Source organism: Cyprinodon variegatus, unplaced genomic scaffold, assembly GCF_000732505.1.
Source record: "Cyprinodon variegatus isolate N-32 unplaced genomic scaffold, C_variegatus-1.0 Scaffold1394, whole genome shotgun sequence".
In the NCBI taxonomy this organism is placed as follows: Eukaryota; Metazoa; Chordata; class Actinopteri; order Cyprinodontiformes; family Cyprinodontidae; genus Cyprinodon; species Cyprinodon variegatus.
Genome location: NW_015151847.1, coordinates 23,082 through 41,406, shown reverse-complemented (window position 1 = coordinate 41,406; position 18,325 = coordinate 23,082). Strand labels below are relative to the sequence as shown.

The 18,325-nt window shown below is 36.5% G+C and overlaps 2 protein-coding genes across 3 annotated transcripts in view; both read right to left on the bottom strand.

The window, feature by feature from the left end:
* Window positions 1-62: 62 nt before the first annotated feature.
* plekhd1 (pleckstrin homology and coiled-coil domain containing D1) lies at window positions 63-14,769 on the bottom strand. 2 transcript variants are annotated; one of them, XM_015402772.1, is made up of 14 exons: window positions 14,485-14,769; window positions 14,216-14,350; window positions 11,875-11,968; window positions 11,708-11,797; window positions 9,808-9,884; window positions 9,587-9,678; window positions 9,452-9,504; window positions 9,284-9,378; window positions 9,104-9,197; window positions 7,602-7,810; window positions 6,151-6,283; window positions 5,824-5,968; window positions 1,796-1,939; window positions 63-505 (listed from the first exon to the last, which is right to left on the bottom strand). In XM_015402772.1, the coding sequence occupies exons 1-14, from the start codon at window positions 14,532-14,534 to the stop codon at window positions 348-350; spliced, it is 1,569 nt and encodes a 522-aa protein (XP_015258258.1). In that variant the 5' UTR covers window positions 14,535-14,769; the 3' UTR covers window positions 63-347. The 2 variants fall into 2 exon arrangements, with proteins under 2 accessions (XP_015258258.1, XP_015258260.1); XM_015402774.1 differs by having other exon boundaries at window positions 14,216-14,769.
* Window positions 14,770-16,492: 1,723 nt separating this feature from the next.
* The window catches only part of slc39a9 (solute carrier family 39 member 9), a 7,684-nt gene continuing 5,851 nt past the window's right edge, over window positions 16,493-18,325 (bottom strand). The window contains exon 7 of the mRNA XM_015402785.1: window positions 16,493-17,907. Within this exon, the coding sequence (XP_015258271.1) occupies window positions 17,674-17,907 (234 nt within the window). The 3' untranslated portion in view covers window positions 16,493-17,673. The remainder of the gene's footprint in view (window positions 17,908-18,325) is intronic.

Genomic DNA, 18,325 nt, shown 5'->3' with positions numbered 1-18,325 from the left:
TATATATATATATATTGTATTTACCTGAACTTATTTTTGTCTGGTATATTTGTTCTGTTTAAAACATTTAAAAAACTGAGAAAATAAAGTGCAAAAATAGAAACAGAAAAAAAACAATCCATAAGCAACATAAACATTTCCAAAGCATTTTGTGTTACTTAAATTAATCGAGTTTCAATTTGACTGAATTGTTTATTATTACTTTATTTTGACGGATCCAAGATTGCCATTGAACAGATGTGTGTGGCTACATTAATGGTACGCTTGGGATCAGGTTCTCTTTTTTTTCCAAATATCTGCTGACTGAAATAAAACTAAAGGACCATTTCTGCCTTTCCATCCTCCGTTCAGTCCATTATGGTGTTTGCGGCTTCCTTGCGAACGACAATCTTGTACACGCTCTCCCTGAAGCTGCTGTCAGAGGTCAGCCTTCGAGCCGTCGCCCTCAGTTCCTCCATGCTGCCATCGTCAGGATCAGCCACAGCAAACGACTTGGAGTGTTTCACTAAAATCAAATTGATCACATTGAACAGTTTAACTGTGTCCAACAACAAAAATTTGGAAGATTTGTTTTCTTTTTTCTACATTTTTCATGTTAAAATCACAGACCTCAATGTATTTCACAATAATTGTACATGATTTGAAGAAAGAAAAAAAAAGTAAAAAACCATAAAAGTGGATTTGTATTCAGTCACTTAGAGCCAGGTTTTGTTGCATATATAGCAGCAAGTATTCTAGGCTATATCTCTACCAGTTTTATCCATTTATTGCAAACGATTGCTTAAACCTCCTCATATGAGATGGAAAGAGTCCAGAACATCCATTTTAGAATCTTGTTGCCATTTGCCAAATGGATTTAGATCTGGATTTTTTTTTCTGGAATTTTGGAACACAACAATATTCTTTGGTCTAAATCAAGGGGTCATCAACCTGTGGCTCAATGACCAGAAGTGGCTCCTTGGAGTTTCCAAAATGGCTATCAAAAGATTTGGAAAAATGATTCAGCGAGTGTTTTGTAAATAGAGATGCATACAGAACATACAGAGTTTTTTAACTTTTTTATGCAATAATGACCTTGGATTTATATTAGTATTTTTTCTAAAAAAAAATTTCAAGGTATAGGAAATGGCATGCTTTTAAAGGTTTTTAAACTTTAGATGAAATTTTGGTTATTTACAAAAAAATAAAGTTCCCATAGTAGATTTTTTTTATGTTTCAGCTAGTTTTCAAATATAAAAAAAGATCACATATTTTCTCTATATGCGTTTTATTTTGCTGGACTGGGGTCAGAAATGGCTGTCTGGATTAAAAAAGGCTGCAGTCCTATAGTGTGAGCATCTCACCCTTATTATCACATATGTAACTAGCTTTTTTGCAGCGTTTAATATCTTTCATCAAACACCATCAAGGATGAGAGTCTCTGAAAAAAAGAAAATAATCCCCACAGGATGGTGCTTCCACTACCCTCACCTCATTGGAACCAACTGTTCAGGTTGATGAGAAGACGTAGTTTTTTTTCCCACTTATTGTATTTTGAATGTTGGTCAACCAGTATAATAAGTCTCAACTGACCAGAGCTCTTTCTTCTGCATGCTTCCTGCTTCCTCTGCATGACAGAGGAAGCAGCACCAAAAAGCTCCTTAAGGCAGTTAGTAGCAGGGGAATTAATAATGAAGTATAACAATAATAGGAACTGAATACAAGGAGTAGTTGTTGGATTTTTACTTTTAAAATAAATCTTTAGATGTAAATTTGTGTGTCATGGACCTGGTCAGTGTGAGAAGCTTAGACTTACACCAGTGGCGTCTGGAGGCTCTCCTTTGGATGCGGCAGCTCTTAATTCTCCGAGCAGCAGCTTTGTGAAGGTAAACAGCGTTCTTCATTATAGCTGGGAGCTTCGCCTCTATCTCCGCTGCACAGATACACTCCTCAAAGAACTCTGGATAAACAGATCAGACAATAAAATATATTTATGTACTTGTTCTACTGTTTAAATGTCGGTTTCACCACAATGTAATCATGAATTAGAAACTATACAAAAAGTGGATAAAATAGTTTTGAGTTAATAGAAAAAAATATAAAAGGGGGAATAAGAGGTTCGTCTTAGTCCTCAGGGGGAGAAACATCGAGGAGTCTTGGATTAAACAAACATTTTACAACCACGCTTGCTTCAACTACCAGTGGACCCTTTACTCATTTATCTGGTAAGAACACGTACGGATTATTATAAGGAGAGCTGGTAAAAACCTTCTCTTGCAAAGTATGAAGGAAGTAATCTACAATATTGTAACAACAGTTTTTAATAGAATAACAGTATGTTAACATAATAACCAAAATGATACCAAAACAAAGACCTTGCTCAAATCGACATGTGTTGAGCACGGTGGTGGAAGGCTCATGATACCGGCTTGTTTTGGAACCATATGATGAAAACATCTTGTTGACCTAATTAAAACACAACCTGTCTGAATGATAAACAAGTGCAGCCATTTGAATTATGATTTAGGATAAACTCACTTAGGATTTTTCCACCCATTTGCTTTTTTTTTTTTTACCTTTTCTGTGGTGCTAGTATCTTTGACAAAAAATAATCGTAAAGGAAGTGAGCAGAGAGAGACAGAAGGAGTAGAGGAAATAAACAAAATATGTTAGGGACAAATTAATGATGCTATATTTTTACATTTCTAAGAAGATTGCTGCTATTAAGCTAATTTGGACACATATTTGACTATTTTCAAATTATGCTCAGTGAAAAACTGATCCTTAAGAACAAAACAAAAAAGTATATAAGGGCTATAATAATGTTAAGATATGACAAAATATAGCAGCAAGTAAATCCTCATCTTTGTCGGCCTCTTCAGTAACTTAAGGATCTCCTAAAACCAATTCCTTCTTTTGGCATTGACACAAGCATCATCAGCTCCACTGACCTTCCTAAATCAGTTTAATACACTTTAACTTTACAGAACAAAAACAGAAATCAAATATAACAGACACAGCCCATAGAACCTGCAAAAAATATTAAATGGAGTTACAAAGGATCATAAAGTCAAATAAGAAAATGTATTTTCTTTCTGTTTTTTTTATTATTATTATTTGATCCTAAAAATTTTCTTGTTTTTTTCTTCCCATGAGAGTCTCATATTGGTACAATATTTTTCATGAACTTACACTGACTGGTCAATAGGTGGCAGTGTATGCACTGATGCAGGAGCATTATGAACTGGGGGAATATCCAGAAATTACCATCAAAGCCTGTTATTATGACAGTAAAGATCTTTAAATACAGTTTACTATTTATTCATATCTCTGCCTATCAGAATAACTCAGACAACGCGATATATAGTATTATTTGGAAGAAACCCAGAGTTACAGTAAAACCAGATTAAGGAGGTTTATTTCTACCAAAGCCTAATGATTATTACCTGACAACTCAACCTAAAATAGTGATAAAGTGGTTTGATGATTCTTGTGGCGGAAAGTGGAAGGAGAAGCATAATGGGAGGAAATATTCAGAAACAAGCATTGATTGGAGATCAGAAACACGCAACAAGATGCCTAAAATAATTGATTCCTTTAGTAGGCAATCATGTTTGGAATAGAATAGAATAGAATAGAATAGAATAGAATAGAATAGAATAGAATAGAATAGAATAGAATAGAATAGAATAGAATAGAATTACTTTATTGTCATTACACTGTCACAAGTACATTAGTATTTGTAACGGGTTATAAAATAAATATCAAAGTTAGAATATGGAATATTTACGTATATAATAGTGGAGTTATAATACAGGATAAATAATGAAACCATTTTTCACCATAGTCCTGATTTCAAGTGTTTAAGAAACTAAATCTGCAGGTAGGAGTTCTCAGATGACCCACTTTTGAATCAGATTTTAAACTCAAACAAATTTATTCAAAAATTTTAAACATAAAGCAGCGAGGAAGTTGGTAGAGTGGTAGAGATGAAGTTGGTGCTTCAGACTGGATCCTATGAGGCTAAGGCAGGAAATAAGACTGGACTTCCTAAGACCAAGACTGAATCTTTAGAATTAGTCTAACATTATCAGACATTTTCTCTTGTCTGTTTATTTTTTTTAAAAACAGAAAATACAAACTTACTGCACAAAATGTTCAGAAGAAAAATGTTCAGCCAAAAATGCTTCTTGGTATAATATAATAAGCGATGGAATAAAAAAACTTTAGTGATAATGGGTTTTTTTTTTTAGTTGCACCTTTCACAATTTCAAAATTGCAGAAACAAAAATGCAAAACCACCATCACATTCTCTGGTCCTGCCCAAAAATAAACCATCCTGGAAGGTTATTTTTAGAGAAACCTCGATGGATCATTGGTTTTAACTGCAGCCCAATACTTCATTTTGGAAGTCCTGTGCTGGCATCTGAAATGGTCCAAATATTTCCTCTAGACCCAGTTCCTTCATCTTTCATCAATCGAAGAACTTTATAGGAGTTTTACTATTGTTAGAAGCCAGTCCTCATGGTCTAGAATCTAATGATAAATAACTACTAAAAGATTTCAGTGCCATGCCTTACTCAGAAAACAGTTTAGGAGACTCACAGAATGGTAACGCTGAATTTTATGTGGTGAATTTTGTTCCATGCTTTTTGCAAGAAAAAAAACATTTATTTCACATGGAAATTTGAAAAACACGTTTTGGACATTGAAATTTAAAAGATGCAATCCAGAAATGATACTTTGAAAAAAAATGGTCAAAAACATAGTTTTGAGGGTGACTTTGATTTTTTTCCCCCCATATTTTTTAAAGTTATATTTAATACCTTTTTTTTAAAAAAAAACATTTTTAATAACAGATTTTACATTTTCAAATTATTATTTTTTTTTCTTTTAATTTTATGTTTTTAGACTTATTTTTTCTTTTTTCATTTATTTAAATTGCTTTTTATAGATCACCTTATTTTCACTTCTGGGGTGAGTTTTTCCTCTGGAATGGAGAACAAAGACATCTCCATTGGTCTTAATAGATGTTATTAACAACATATTATTGGTCAGTATGTGCGTCAAAGGAGAGTGTTTGTATAGGGCTTAAAGGGAAGAAAATGTTACCTATGAAATGCAGTTTGGAAAGGATACAATTCGTAAAACTAGAGATTTTAAAAAACAGATATATTATTCTATATAAAAAAGGATTTCATAGTTTCATTTCTGGATTGCATTTTTTTCATCTATTTAAGATTTTTCATGTTTTTTTTTTTGTTTTGTTTTTTTTGTTTTTTTTTTTTTGTATTTCCATTTACAAAATGTGTTCTTTGTTTGCAACAAAAATGGAACATAATTCATTTCTTAGACTTTTCAGTTGAGATTAAAAGAGGATCCACTCCAAAAGATTGAGCATATGGACCAGACTCTGGAGAGTTAATGATTTGCCAGACATGGTGAATGCTGCTCAAACTAAGATAAGTTAATCAGTAATTTGACCCTTTGCTCTTGAAGAACAGGAAATGCTGGTTTGGAAACTTTCAATAAAAATTAAGTATCAAAAATGAGAACAGATTTCACTGTTGTGACCACAGTGCATAAGAAGATCTACGGTCATATGTGAGAAAACCTGTCCATCAGCTTCAACTGCTCTAAAACAAAACGGGTAAGCAGAAGCACAGAGATCCTAAACAAATCTTCAGCAGACTGAAGACAGTCAGGGACAGACTGCCACCCTGGAGTACAGAGCTTTCTCCCTGTGGAACCATCAGGCAGCTCCCATCTGCCCTAACGCAGATCTTCCGCACACAGTGAGCTGATTAATGCATGCAAACAAGCATCAGCTGCTAATACACTTACTTCTCAGATGCGTCACATCGCCTTTCATCTTCTCATCTCTCTCCTTGGTTCGCTCCAGTGAGTTCAGGCCCTTCTCCAGATCCTGCAGAGCCTCCTCAGCCTGCTTCAGCCTCTGTTCAAGCTCCATGCGGGACTGGATCTCTGCCTTGTGGCAGCCGCAATCAAAGTCACATCGAATGTTGTTTCAAATAGAGTTAATAAATGACTATTATTTGTTAAATAAACAGCAATATGACTTAATTATTATGTTGTTAAATATTGTAGATTAAACATAATTTTGGTGGTGTGTGTTTGCAGCCTGGGAGCTGCTGAGCCTTGCTTTGATACCTTGAGCTCGGCCTCAGTCTGCTGTTTGTCCGCCGTCAGCTGAGAGAGCGATTGCTGCAGCGTCTGAGCCTGAGTGGAGTAGTACTCCTTCTCCTGCTGCAGGAGCTTAGATCGCTGCTCGTTCTCATGGAGCCTGAAGCAATTAAACACAGTGAAACAGAAAATTAAATTAAACAGGAATCTCTCCAAAAATGTGTTGTCCTTCAAAAGTAATTTTAATGTTGAACTTTTCTACTTATTGCATGGTTCTGTTTATTTGACAATTTCACGGAAACCTAACAAACTTAAGTATTGGGATTTTATGTGATGGATCATCGCAGAGTAGTCCATAAAATGCAGAGAAAAGAGAAGGATACTTTTCTAGTCTTATAGACAGAAATTTAACTTCACAAATTTGGCTCAAATTTAGTCAAACTAATCTGAGAAAGACTTAGCATCAGACAATAGAAGAGGAGCACAACAACATGATGCTGCCACCACCATGCTTCAGCAAAGGTAAACATGGAAATTATAAATTTTAAATATATTTTATTTGTTAAGGTTTTGTAAATGTATTCTATATAAATAAATTGTTTGAAGATGTTTGAGATCTTTTAGATTTTAATATTTTTGGAAATCTTAGGTACTATTTTATCTTAACGCACTAACATGTCATTCAGATATTCTTTAACTGCTATATATTTTAAATTAATGAAAGTGACTACTCAATACCATTGTGTTGTTTTTTATTAATTAATCCTTTTTAATGTGTAGAGGACACTTTACACACTCAAACGGAACATAAGTGCTTTACAAATCCAACGAATAAAACAAATAAAAAATAATGATTTTATAAAATATTAAATCTACAACAAAACTAATAAAATGAGAGTAATAAACATTAAAAAACATAAAGATTGTAGATAAGAAAAAAAACAGACTCATATATAAAAATATATAAGATCATTTTGTTTAAAAAAAAAAAGCTGCTTTTTATTTCTTGAAGCAATTTTGTTTTTTGGTTCTATTTTCTTATAAAATCCTGTTTTGTGAAAGGAGGAAAGTTTAACTGGTGTGTGTAGTGTGTGAGTGGGGTTCTGCTGTGATGCTGTGTGTCGTGTGAGTAGGAGCCGGTCCGTTCATGCAGCACGTTGTCCATCCGATAAAGCCCAGCTGTCAGTCTGAGGACCCGATCATTGTGCAATGGATTGCATGTTTCAGCACTCGAAGCTGAACATTAGTGCCTCACAGTCAATAAAACCAACCCGTGCCATCCCACTTAGTGCACATCATCATTGAGCTGCTTGTTTTCAGATCAATACAGATTTCCACCATCCTCTGTACCATTAGCATAGGCGCTCCCCTGGAAGAACGTAATACAGGAGGACATGCAGCATGACCACCACAACCTGCAGTCCACAACCTGCAGGTTTCTTCATAATCAGATTTTTATGATTGATGGAGACACTCACTGCTCATCCGCCTGCTCTTTCTCCTTCAGCAGGATCTTCATTTGCTCCTCGATGTGTCGAAGGTCCTGCAGTACCTCTGGATCCTGAGGCTCCTCATCATCCACAGACTCCTTGCGTGTTGATTCCAAACTCTGTTTGTCCACCTCCCTGTCTTCTTCCTCCTTCATCCCCAGCAGCAGAAGTCTACGTTGCTTCTCCTGAGAGAGTTCCTTAAAAAAACAAGAACAGGAGGGATCCATGGTGCATCAAGATGCAAAGAACTGTAGTTTCAGCAGGGAAAAAATCATGCCTGGCCAAAGACAATTTTGTTTATTTTTGCATGGATAATAATTTCTGTATGGTTGTAGCAACAAAAAAAGATGAATTCATGTGCATTTTTAAATCAATATCTCTTCAAAATCAGCGTTTTTATTTATAAAAATAGTCTTAGGACCAAATTGACACAGAGATTATTTTTTTAGGAACAGTCAGATAGAGATAATATCCTACAGCAGACATTATTTACTCACTCATCTCTCTAATAATGAGAGCTATGTTTTGAAATAGATTATTATTCCACTATTTAAGAACATGCTTAATATTTTACAGTTTATATTATTTAATTGTCAGTTTTGTACAAATTGATCTTTCAGTATTATTTATTATTATTAGTTTTGTTTTTTTCTGCTGCTGCTGAGAACAAAAAGTATAAACCACATGATACTTTAACTGTAAGTGAACTACATACTACTTTCCTTTACTTTTTATTTTTAGCAAAACTAGATGATGCATATAGATAGTAGACTGTATACATCACCTCCAGAGCTGCAAGGAGTTATTAGTAGGTGCATCAGGGATCTGATCATCCAACTGTTCATTACAGCAATCAATATTATTGGCAGACATAGAGGGCCCCTAAACTAAATTTTGCTTATGGAGGTTTGGGTCGGCCCTGGGAAAAATAATTCCCACATTTATTATATTGTTAGAAGTATCCGAACATTTTTACTTAAAAGACACAAACTAACAGGTCAAATTCTGCTGCTTTAACCTGTCAATCACAAGTAAACCATGTGTGCACACCCACACACACTGTTGTGTTTTCATGATTTACAGGGACATTTTATTGACCTAACCCTAACCCCATTTATATGGCCTAACCCAGACTCTAACCCTAACTATTACCAACATATACCTAACCCTAACCTAAACTGAATTCCAACCTTAGTCCTAAACCTAATCCCGGCTCAAAGAAAATAACTTTACCATATGGGGACCAGAATTTTGGTCTTCATAAGGACATATGCCCCATAGTCGCAGGTGAACTCAGCCTCTCAGCTCGTCTGCATGTGAGCAACCAGTTGGGTGTCAACATTAACTGGTTTATCCACTGTACAGTGGATAAATTCTATAGGGTTGAATTTATCTGGAACTCCACAGAGAATCTCAGAGAAGAAACAAAGCCTTTCAACCATAAAGTGCAGAAGACTTGCTCAACCGTTTTGGATTGAATGGTTCAATACCTCTATCGACTTCTGAAGTGTAACTGTTAAGCAACTCAGCTCTTCTTTTTCCCGGTCAACACTTTTAAGGGACCTAGTTGTACCATCCAGATCTCTGCAACAACAATAAAAAAAAATGGATATATAATCAATTCAAAACAGCTTTAGACAATGGAATCATTATTGTAAAATACTGATTACAGTTTGATCTGCTCCTGCTCTGCCTTCAGCTCCAGAACCACCTCCTCAAACTTCCGTTTCTCCTCTTCCAGGACCTGGTTGAGACGCTCAAGCTCCTGCAGACATGCAGAATTTAGTGGACTAGGATTTGAAGGACAAATCTAAAAAACACCAAAACAACAGTCTCACCTCCCGCTGTGCTCTTTGATGGCTTAGCTCCTCTGTCTCTTCCATCAGTTTGTCTTAAAGGAAACAAACACATTAGACCAAAACCGGCCTCCAGTAAACAATCTTTAACTCCGCGATGACCTTCCTCCTGTTTACCCAGGTATTCTTGTTTCTCCTTGGCCAGCTGCAGTCCCTGAGCCTCCAGGCTTTCGATCATGGCCTCCCCGAGCTGGGAGTTCTTCCATGTGCTGACCGTCATCAAAGTCATATAAAAAAATGCAAGGAGGAAATTTTAAACTTCTAACATTTCTTAAAAAATGAATCACTTTTCGATATTTTGGCTCCAGCCAGAGATGGAGCTTTATAGGGATACTCACACTTTCCCTGAGTCCTGGAGCATCTCCATCCATTGGACCTGCTCCTCCTCAGACTCAGCTGCCAGGACTATGGTACCCTGGAGGACAGACACAGTTCAGCCGTTCATTCAAAGTCACATATTTCTTAAAATAAACGGACAAACCCTAAAAACAGCCAGATGGCTTGGTGAGGTTTAATTCTTTGGAATATATTATAATCTACAGTTCAAAGCAGAAGTTTATAAACACATAGTACTAGTAATAAAAGTAATAATTATGCATTTGAACCGTTCTTTTGCCAAGCTGAAGTAATAAAACAAAATAAAAACTGAAAAAGTTGTTAAAAACAAGATTTGTGCAAACAGCTTTGATATAATTATTTCATCCCAAACCAATATCTGGATAAATGTTAAGTTGAAGCAAAGTTACCAACTTTTTGAGCCAAATAAACAGCTGCTACTACAGTTCTGGCTAAATTTGAGACATTTCTTCTTTTAATAATGCTAAGCTTCTAATGAAGCTCATTTGGCTTCTATTTCCAGCACGAAAATGCTCTTTAATCATAGTAACTAAGCTTTCAACTTTCAACTGGTTCGTTTTTCTGAATCTTACCGTTTGCCTGTTTGATCCAGTCCTAAACTGGCTTTTTTAACATTTGGGTATATTTTGCTGTCTGAACACCCGGTTCTGCCTGTTTCGACCATCCAGCTGCTGCAGTATTTGGAGGTTTTCCTTCTTCTTCACTGACCAAAAACTTTGTGCTCTGGGACAAAGTCTCAGGCAGATGATACCATCACCATAATGTACAGCTGACACTTTCTCAAGGCTTTAACTAGATACATTTCTTTATTTTTGCAAATTAAATCATTGTCTTCTAATCCAGGTGTAAAAAACACATATCCAGGAGATATTTGGCTTTTAAACTGAGCCAGATCCAAATTTTCTTAAAGGTTTAAATTTAGTACGGAGGGAATTTTGCTCCTTTATTGTTGCAAACAAAAATGTTTTGTAAATACACATTTGAAATTATGTTTTCTAAATGATAATTTGAGAAAAAAAATTGTATTCCACAAATGAATAAACATGAACAAATCAAATAATCAAACATTTCTGATAGCAACTTTACTGTTTTCTCAGATTTAATCTATTTCTAATGATATTTTTTTTGTCCAACATTTTTACACATTTTATATTTTCAAATTTAGGTTTTTTTCAATTTCGTTTTACAAACATTTTCAACTTGCAATTCACAGATCGAATTCTCTTCACTTCAAGCCCAGTACAAATGTTGCTAAAGTGCAAGCAGACCAAAAGAAATGTATTTCACTCCCCACCTCAGACGTTAAGAAAATGGGATCTGTAAAACGCGTTTTAAAAAGAATGTAAGTCAATATGAAAGAGAGAAATTTGAATAATAAAATTTGAAAGTGTAAAATATAATATTTTTTTTTATAAAACCTCAGAAAACTTTACTGGGTCCTCTACTAGGATAAATATTAAAACTTCACTGGAATTAGTTACGTTTCTGGGTTGCTCCCAGTTTAACCTTAAAGTGAAAATGTATGGATAATGCTTCATAACCAGGCCCATGAACCCTTCTAGGTCTAAGAGGAATTCATCAGATGGTGGAACAGGATTCTGCATAGACTTTGAGGAAAAGTCTGCGAACACTTATCTATTGCTAGTTAGGATTGAAAGGATATGATCAAGCTGAAAAAAAGGAAGAGTAAGAGTCTTACTCGAGAAGAATGAGAGGTAACCCATCTTGTTAAACATTGGGTTCCTGTCATATAGTTTTCAGTTCATTATAAAGCAAAATATAAAATCAGGCATCTTGGGTTTAATTAATGTCTTGAATAAAATGAACTATTAAATTATATGAATACAAAGATAATACTGTGCATAGTAACAGTGCTCTTACTGTGAAATCTTCAAGGTTGACCACAATGGCAAAAGGCATCCCCATGTCCTCGTTGGCTGACACCACACATCCTCCCAGAGGAATGACTCCCTGACACAGAATCAGAACAGGCCTTTAGAGACACACTTCTAACACTTGTTGCTGATGGTCGTCAGGCGCTTGCTCACCTTGGGATGGATATTGAAATACCTGTTGCTCTCAAAGTTTCTCTTCTCGTTCTCTGCATAATAGAGCAAGAAGCTGTCCTTGATGACGAAGAATCTTTGTAGCGGGGAGAAAATTAGAGCAGCATTGAGTGAAACAACATCTGCCAATTCTCCTTCTATATTCTACATAAGGAGTACTGCTAGGCAGCTCAGCTAACTTCATTTTGTTCATTATTAACCTGTTAAATACTCACTGCTATGAATTTCTCAAAGCACATTTTATGTCCAGGTTTAAACGTGTTGTGCATTACAGCCTTTTAATACATTTGAAACAGAACAATTTCATCACTTTTTGTAAACATCTATTCATGGCACAACCGGAAATTTGCAAAAAGCTTAAAATAGCACAAGTGCATGCATTCAGAAAGTTTGGTAACGTGAAATAAAATGCATTTTCAGCTGATGAAAAATCACAAACTCTAAATCCCTAACCCATGAGTTGTTCAACCCTTGGTAGCTGCCACCAAGCATCTGCAGAAACAGTTTTACGTCACTTTAAAGGAATCTAAACTAACTCTTCTTTGCATAATAGCTTTATTTTTTAGCCACATTGGAAGGTTTTCAAGCATGATTGACCTGTTTAAAGCCATGTCAGACAGCACCGGATCTGAGTCCAGAACTAAAAATGATTGACTATTGTAATTCTTTACTATCAGGAAATCCACAAGCTGTAGTTAGAAGCCTTCAGCTGATCCCAAATTCTGCAGCCAGAGAGATCATATTTCTCTTATCTTTGCTTTCATTCATTGGCTTCCTTTTAAATCCAGAATAGAATTTAAAATCCTCCTTCTCACACAAAAGCCCTAATTAACCAAGCTCCCTGTTATAGATCAGAGATCTGATCATTTTGTATGTTCCTAACAGAGCACTGCACTCTGAATCTTAATGTTTACTACTGGTTCCAAGAATTTCTAGAAGAAGAATGGGAGGCAGGTCTATTAGTTATCAGGCTCTTCTCCTGTGGAACCAACTACCAGTTTTAGTCAGTGAGGCAGACAGCCTGTCTTCTTTTAAGGGAAGGCTTAAAACTTTCCTTTTTGATAAAGTTTATAGTTATGCTGCCAAAGGCTTAGACTGCTGGAGGACATAGGGACCACTTTTTATAATTCTGCTTCATTCTATCTCTATTCTTCAATTCGGCATTATGTGTTAGTTCAACCACTAACCCTGTGATTTTTCTCACCATAGTGGCTTCATAGGGTCTATTTCTGTTGGTTCTAACTCCATCCTGGAGGGTAAAATATCAGCTGGGCTGCTACTATCAACGCCTTGTCCTAGACAAGGTGGTCTGCCATTGTGGTCTGTCCTAGACATAGCTGTGGGCTCAACTATTGCTGGGACTGACTGACTGCTCAGAGCACAACATGTTGAATGCTCGATACTGTAGCCACATGTTCATCGAGGAGCAGATTCTGCAGTCAATAACGTGACACAATTAGATTTTTTTTTAGATAGATTTTTTTATAAAAAATTTTTAATCAGACTCTATGATCTGATTGAATTGTCTCTGTAAGGTGCCTTGAAATTAAATTTGTTGTGAATTGGCGCTATATAAATAAACTTGAATAAAATTGAATTGACAGAGCTTTTTGTTATATCATTAATGCTGGATTTTCAGTGCTTTGGATTAACGCTCTACTGCAGAACTTAAGCTCAAGGTCCCAAACTGATGGTGAGACAATCTTGTTCAAGATTTTTCAGCAAGCGAGCAGAATTTGCTGTTTCAGCAAACCCAGAAACAGCAAGAGGGCCACAATGCTACAAGCTGCATGTTTGAGAGATGAAGAAAATGTTTCTCTGAAATAATTCTCATTTTGCTTTAGAATTCTCCTATTGTTTCTAGTCTCTTTTTGTTATTTGCTATTGATGAATCAAGATGTTTGGAAAGCTGCAGAATTCAACCAAGCCCTCAATGAAAGGTTTCCTTTAGCATCAAACTACAAAGTCCAACTTTACCTTCAGTGGTCACAATGTAAAGCTGATGAGTATCTTTATATTCTATTAGGGGAATTTCTTGAAATAAAGCAGTTATTCTCTAACAAACAGCTCTTAAGATCAACTCTTAAGTGTCTCTTTTTAGACAGAAAATACATATTTACTTTCTATGAATTTTAGAATCAGACTAAATAACATAATTCTTTAATTATTAATTTTAGATCCTTCTGAATGCTTTTAAACTACCTCCATGTGCAGTACAAAATGCAAAAGTTTAGCAAACTGTCTGAAATAATCCCGTAATGGAAGTCATAACCAAGTTAAGACAGAGTTTACATAGAAACACAAACACACGCACCCCTCTCACCTGCGGGACCACTTGGCTGATGGCCTTCCAAAGGGTCTCTTCCACAGCACGCCGTGCAGCTGCACCTTGGTGCTGATGTCCAGCGCTTCAGAGTCTGAGTGCTCCATGGACGTCCAAGGCGACAACAAAGAGTTTCTGGATGAAGAGGAGAACATCCCCTCAGCAGAATCCCTCTCACCGTGGGGGGTTGGGTCAAAATAAAAAATAAATATATACGTTTTTTTTTTTTTAAAGTGGGGGAGGGTATGCAGTCAGTCAATAACAATTACCCCAACAACTTTCGATCAGAAACAAACACGCAGAGGTGCTGCAGGCACATCCAGCTTCCATACCAGGCAGGAAAAAGCAGCAAACTAATCTCAATAACTCAACAGGGTGGAAGTGATGCAGCTGCCAATATGCTCATCATCTGGAGGCAGACAGCCTGGACGCCACAATGAAAACGTCAGAAAAGGAGGGAAGCTTTAGGAATGAGTTGCTAAATCTGAGGCCGTTCGATATAGTCCGGCCAGTAAAAGCTGTTATTCAGATTACAGCACTCTCAGCTTGAAGCTCTTGGCAGGTATGAGGTCTCTCTCTCTCTCTCTCTCTCTCTCTCTCTCTCTTTCCCATCCATCCTTTGCTCCCTTCATTTGTTACTGAAGCAGCATATGAGGGGGGGCATCTGTTCCAGAGGGCGCGGCTGCATGACTTTCTAGTAAAGAGGATGGAGAGGCAGAGCAGCTTCGATGTCATTAGTGTCAGATTAATTCACAGCACGTGTCTGAGTGGGACTGCAGGCGTTGGATTATAAAGATACTGACGGCTGGGATTTACGTCCACTGAAACATATAAACCCTTCAGAGAGCTCCCAGATGACAAAAGTTAATTGTATTTTCTCTGTTTTTTTCACTTAAACATAAAAAGATGCAACTTGAATTTTTTACTCAGGCTCCTTTACTCCTAAATCAAATCCACCATTCCCAATTTTCCCTTCAGAAGCCATTTAAAGTCCTAAAAACCAGTTATTCTGTGAAAGTCTCATGTAAGTGATTCAGAAAACAACAGAAAAGACATTAACAGCATTATGCATGAGGACCAGCACACAGGTCTGCAAAAGGCTGTGCAGAAACATGGTGGTGGCAGCATCATCCTTTGGGAATGCTTTTTCTGCTATTCCAAATAAAATGCAGTCATTTTCCCTAATTGCAGTGAACAGCGATTGGCTCAGGGGGGCTGAAAATATATAAACGCCACAGATTTCAGTTAGAAACTCTGAAAACCAACTAAATATTTTATTTCAGTTCACTAATTTAAGTTTGCACATAAACTGCTATACAGAAATAAAGAATTGTATATTCTCTTTATATGCCAAAATCTACAAGAGGATGTGCATAACATGTGGTATTGGGTGTAATTTTGGTTTATTTAAGAAAAAAAATTTTTTATCAGTTCCATTTCCACATATAGTAATTATTCTATTTATTTGGAGAAATTGTAGAATATGTTTTAGTGAGTGCTAAAATTTGACAAATTCTTATGTTTAAATCTTTAGACAAAGACAAACCAAGTCTTGATATGTAGATGATTATTAGATTTAAGAAAAAGGGAATGTATAAAAGCCTCTGGTAATGGTTGATCAAATCTTTTTTCCCCACCAAAAAATTCAGTCTATCAGGATAATGCCGTATGTCATTTGAAGTCAATTGGGGCCGTTAAATTAATTTAAAATATATTTAGTTAAAAATAAGAAATTGTAGTAAAACCTTTGGTTTTCAAGTTATTAAATTCCTTTGGCTTTCCATTGGGTTTTAATAGTTTGGGTTTTACGGTTAAAATCTTTTAACTCCCATTGAGGAAGTTTTCCATGAGTTTTTCTGTTTGTTTCGAGTCTGCAAGTCAGACATTTTTTGGGTAGCAGAGAAAAACAAAGCATGGATATTCTATAGGTATAAACAGGGTTGGTCCAATGTTGGATTTGTTTAAGGACCCCTTTTCCGAAACATTTTCAGAACTCATTTTTGAAATAATTGAAACAAGGGCTAATAATTCTAAAAATAATTGATCCATATTTTTGTTCTTAGATACTTTGGTGTCTTTTTTTTTTTTTTTTTTTAATCAGAGGCATATTGGTTGATAGAAACAAGAAATTCCATTAAGAGAAAAAAAAATAGTTTTTTTCCTGACATAAATCATTAAGCTGCAAACAGCGTACAAACATACAAGTGGAGCAAACATGAGCCCTGCTGTGAGCAGTACAGGTGATACATGAACAACATCCAGACAAATGTCCAACCTGCAGATTTAAAAGAACTTAGTTTTATTGGGATGGAAACAGAGGCAGAGCTCACAGATCTCTGCTTAGGAATTACATTACAAGTGTTACACTGTACACACTCTACAGGCTTCACTGCAGGGGGAACAAAAGCAGTTCGCAAAAATTTCGCCATTCGTTTTTGTATTATTGCTCGTCCTGATGAATGAGACAATTGACCAAGATTTTAAAAAGTTTCCCACGTACAATAGTTTTCCTGAGCTGATGGTCCCTAAAGGCTTCTTTCTAAAAGACAGCTCTGTCATTCATTTAGCAACACCAGATCCGACCCCCAGCTGAAATCTACAATCACGTAAGACAATTATATACAGAGAACTTCCATTTACAGTAAGATTGTAAGAAAAAGAAATCACTGGAGCTAGAAAGCAAACCATAAAACAAGTGAAATAAAAAAGTGGGAATCTTTAAGTGGCACAGCAGCGGGTCTTTGCATGTGACGTTCCAGGAATCCATGCATCAACCTACCAAGAGTTATCCATCTCTAGGAAACCTTCGCCTGATTGACAAAGTGTTGCTTATAACCCACAGGATTCCAGCTGGTTGACCTGGTTCATCAGGTTTATCTGGGAGAATAGGATCCTCTAATAGTAAGGTTCTGGCGGTGCTGCCGTCCTCTCCTGCTACTGGGTTCAAACTTCCTGTTATGGCACTTGAAATTCAGTTAGAGTCATTTACACTCTGTACAGTTTTATAGATATAAAAAAATGAATTTCACAAACTCAACCAACATCAAATCTCACTGTGCAACAGCCATCCAGTAAAAAATGATAAAACCAGGGTGGGTTCAGGGAATTTTAACAAACATGATAACGAAACACTGAAACTCTGCTTGGATCTAAATACAAAAGGAAAAAAAAAAAGTTCCACTTTCTCTCAAAGTAAGATTTCTGGGGGAATAAATGTATACATACAGTAGTAGTATTGTGTCAGAGTCCGCAGATAAAACATCCTTTGTTGTCTCAGCTCTGATTCCACCGGCACTACTACATTCTGGCTCAAATAAGTCATGTGACGCCCCTGTGAGGCGATCCATCTGGTCCACTGAGTCCAGCAATGGCGGTCAATAAGACGTTTGAATCTGTAAATGTCTTCAGTCCCCCTTATTTTCCCCTGTACACCCGTCATAAGTTCTCCCTCTGTGGGTCTAATGGTGGTGACCCACGGACAGCACCAGAGGAATGAGGCAGCCTAGGACCAGAGCTCCCACCTCTACTTTGCTCAGTCCCTTCCCTCCGTTCCCTCCTGCAGGAGCGTGGCTGTGGCCACCACCGCCCACCTCAGGGAGGACGTGCACAGTGGCCACGTAGAGGAAGGTGCCGGCTGAAAAGAGCATGGCGACCCCGGTGGCGTTGATGTCCGACAGAGCTTCTTTGCTGCTCTGAAAGGGAGAAAGAAACTGTGAAAAACAAAAACCAGCTGGGGGGAGATCCCTGCAGCATAATGCTGCCACATCCTGCTGGGAATGGTGCATTCAAGGAGAGGTAAAGAGCCACAAAAAGAATTATGAATCTTTGTAGAAGGTTCAGTGTCTGCTTTCACATGCTAGCTGTGTGCCTCATATGGTTTTAGGTGAACCAAACTAAAATGAACACGGTGTTCCTCTTTCCATAAAGAATAGTCGTAGAGTGTAAAGCTGCATATTGTGCTATAAAAAAGATTTTCCTGATCCAAGGTTTATACAGTAATTATTACCTCTAATTTAATGCTTTCTAATGCTCTTAGAAATACTTTTAATGCCATGACGCGCGTTTTTGTATATACATATATATATATATATATATATATATATATATATA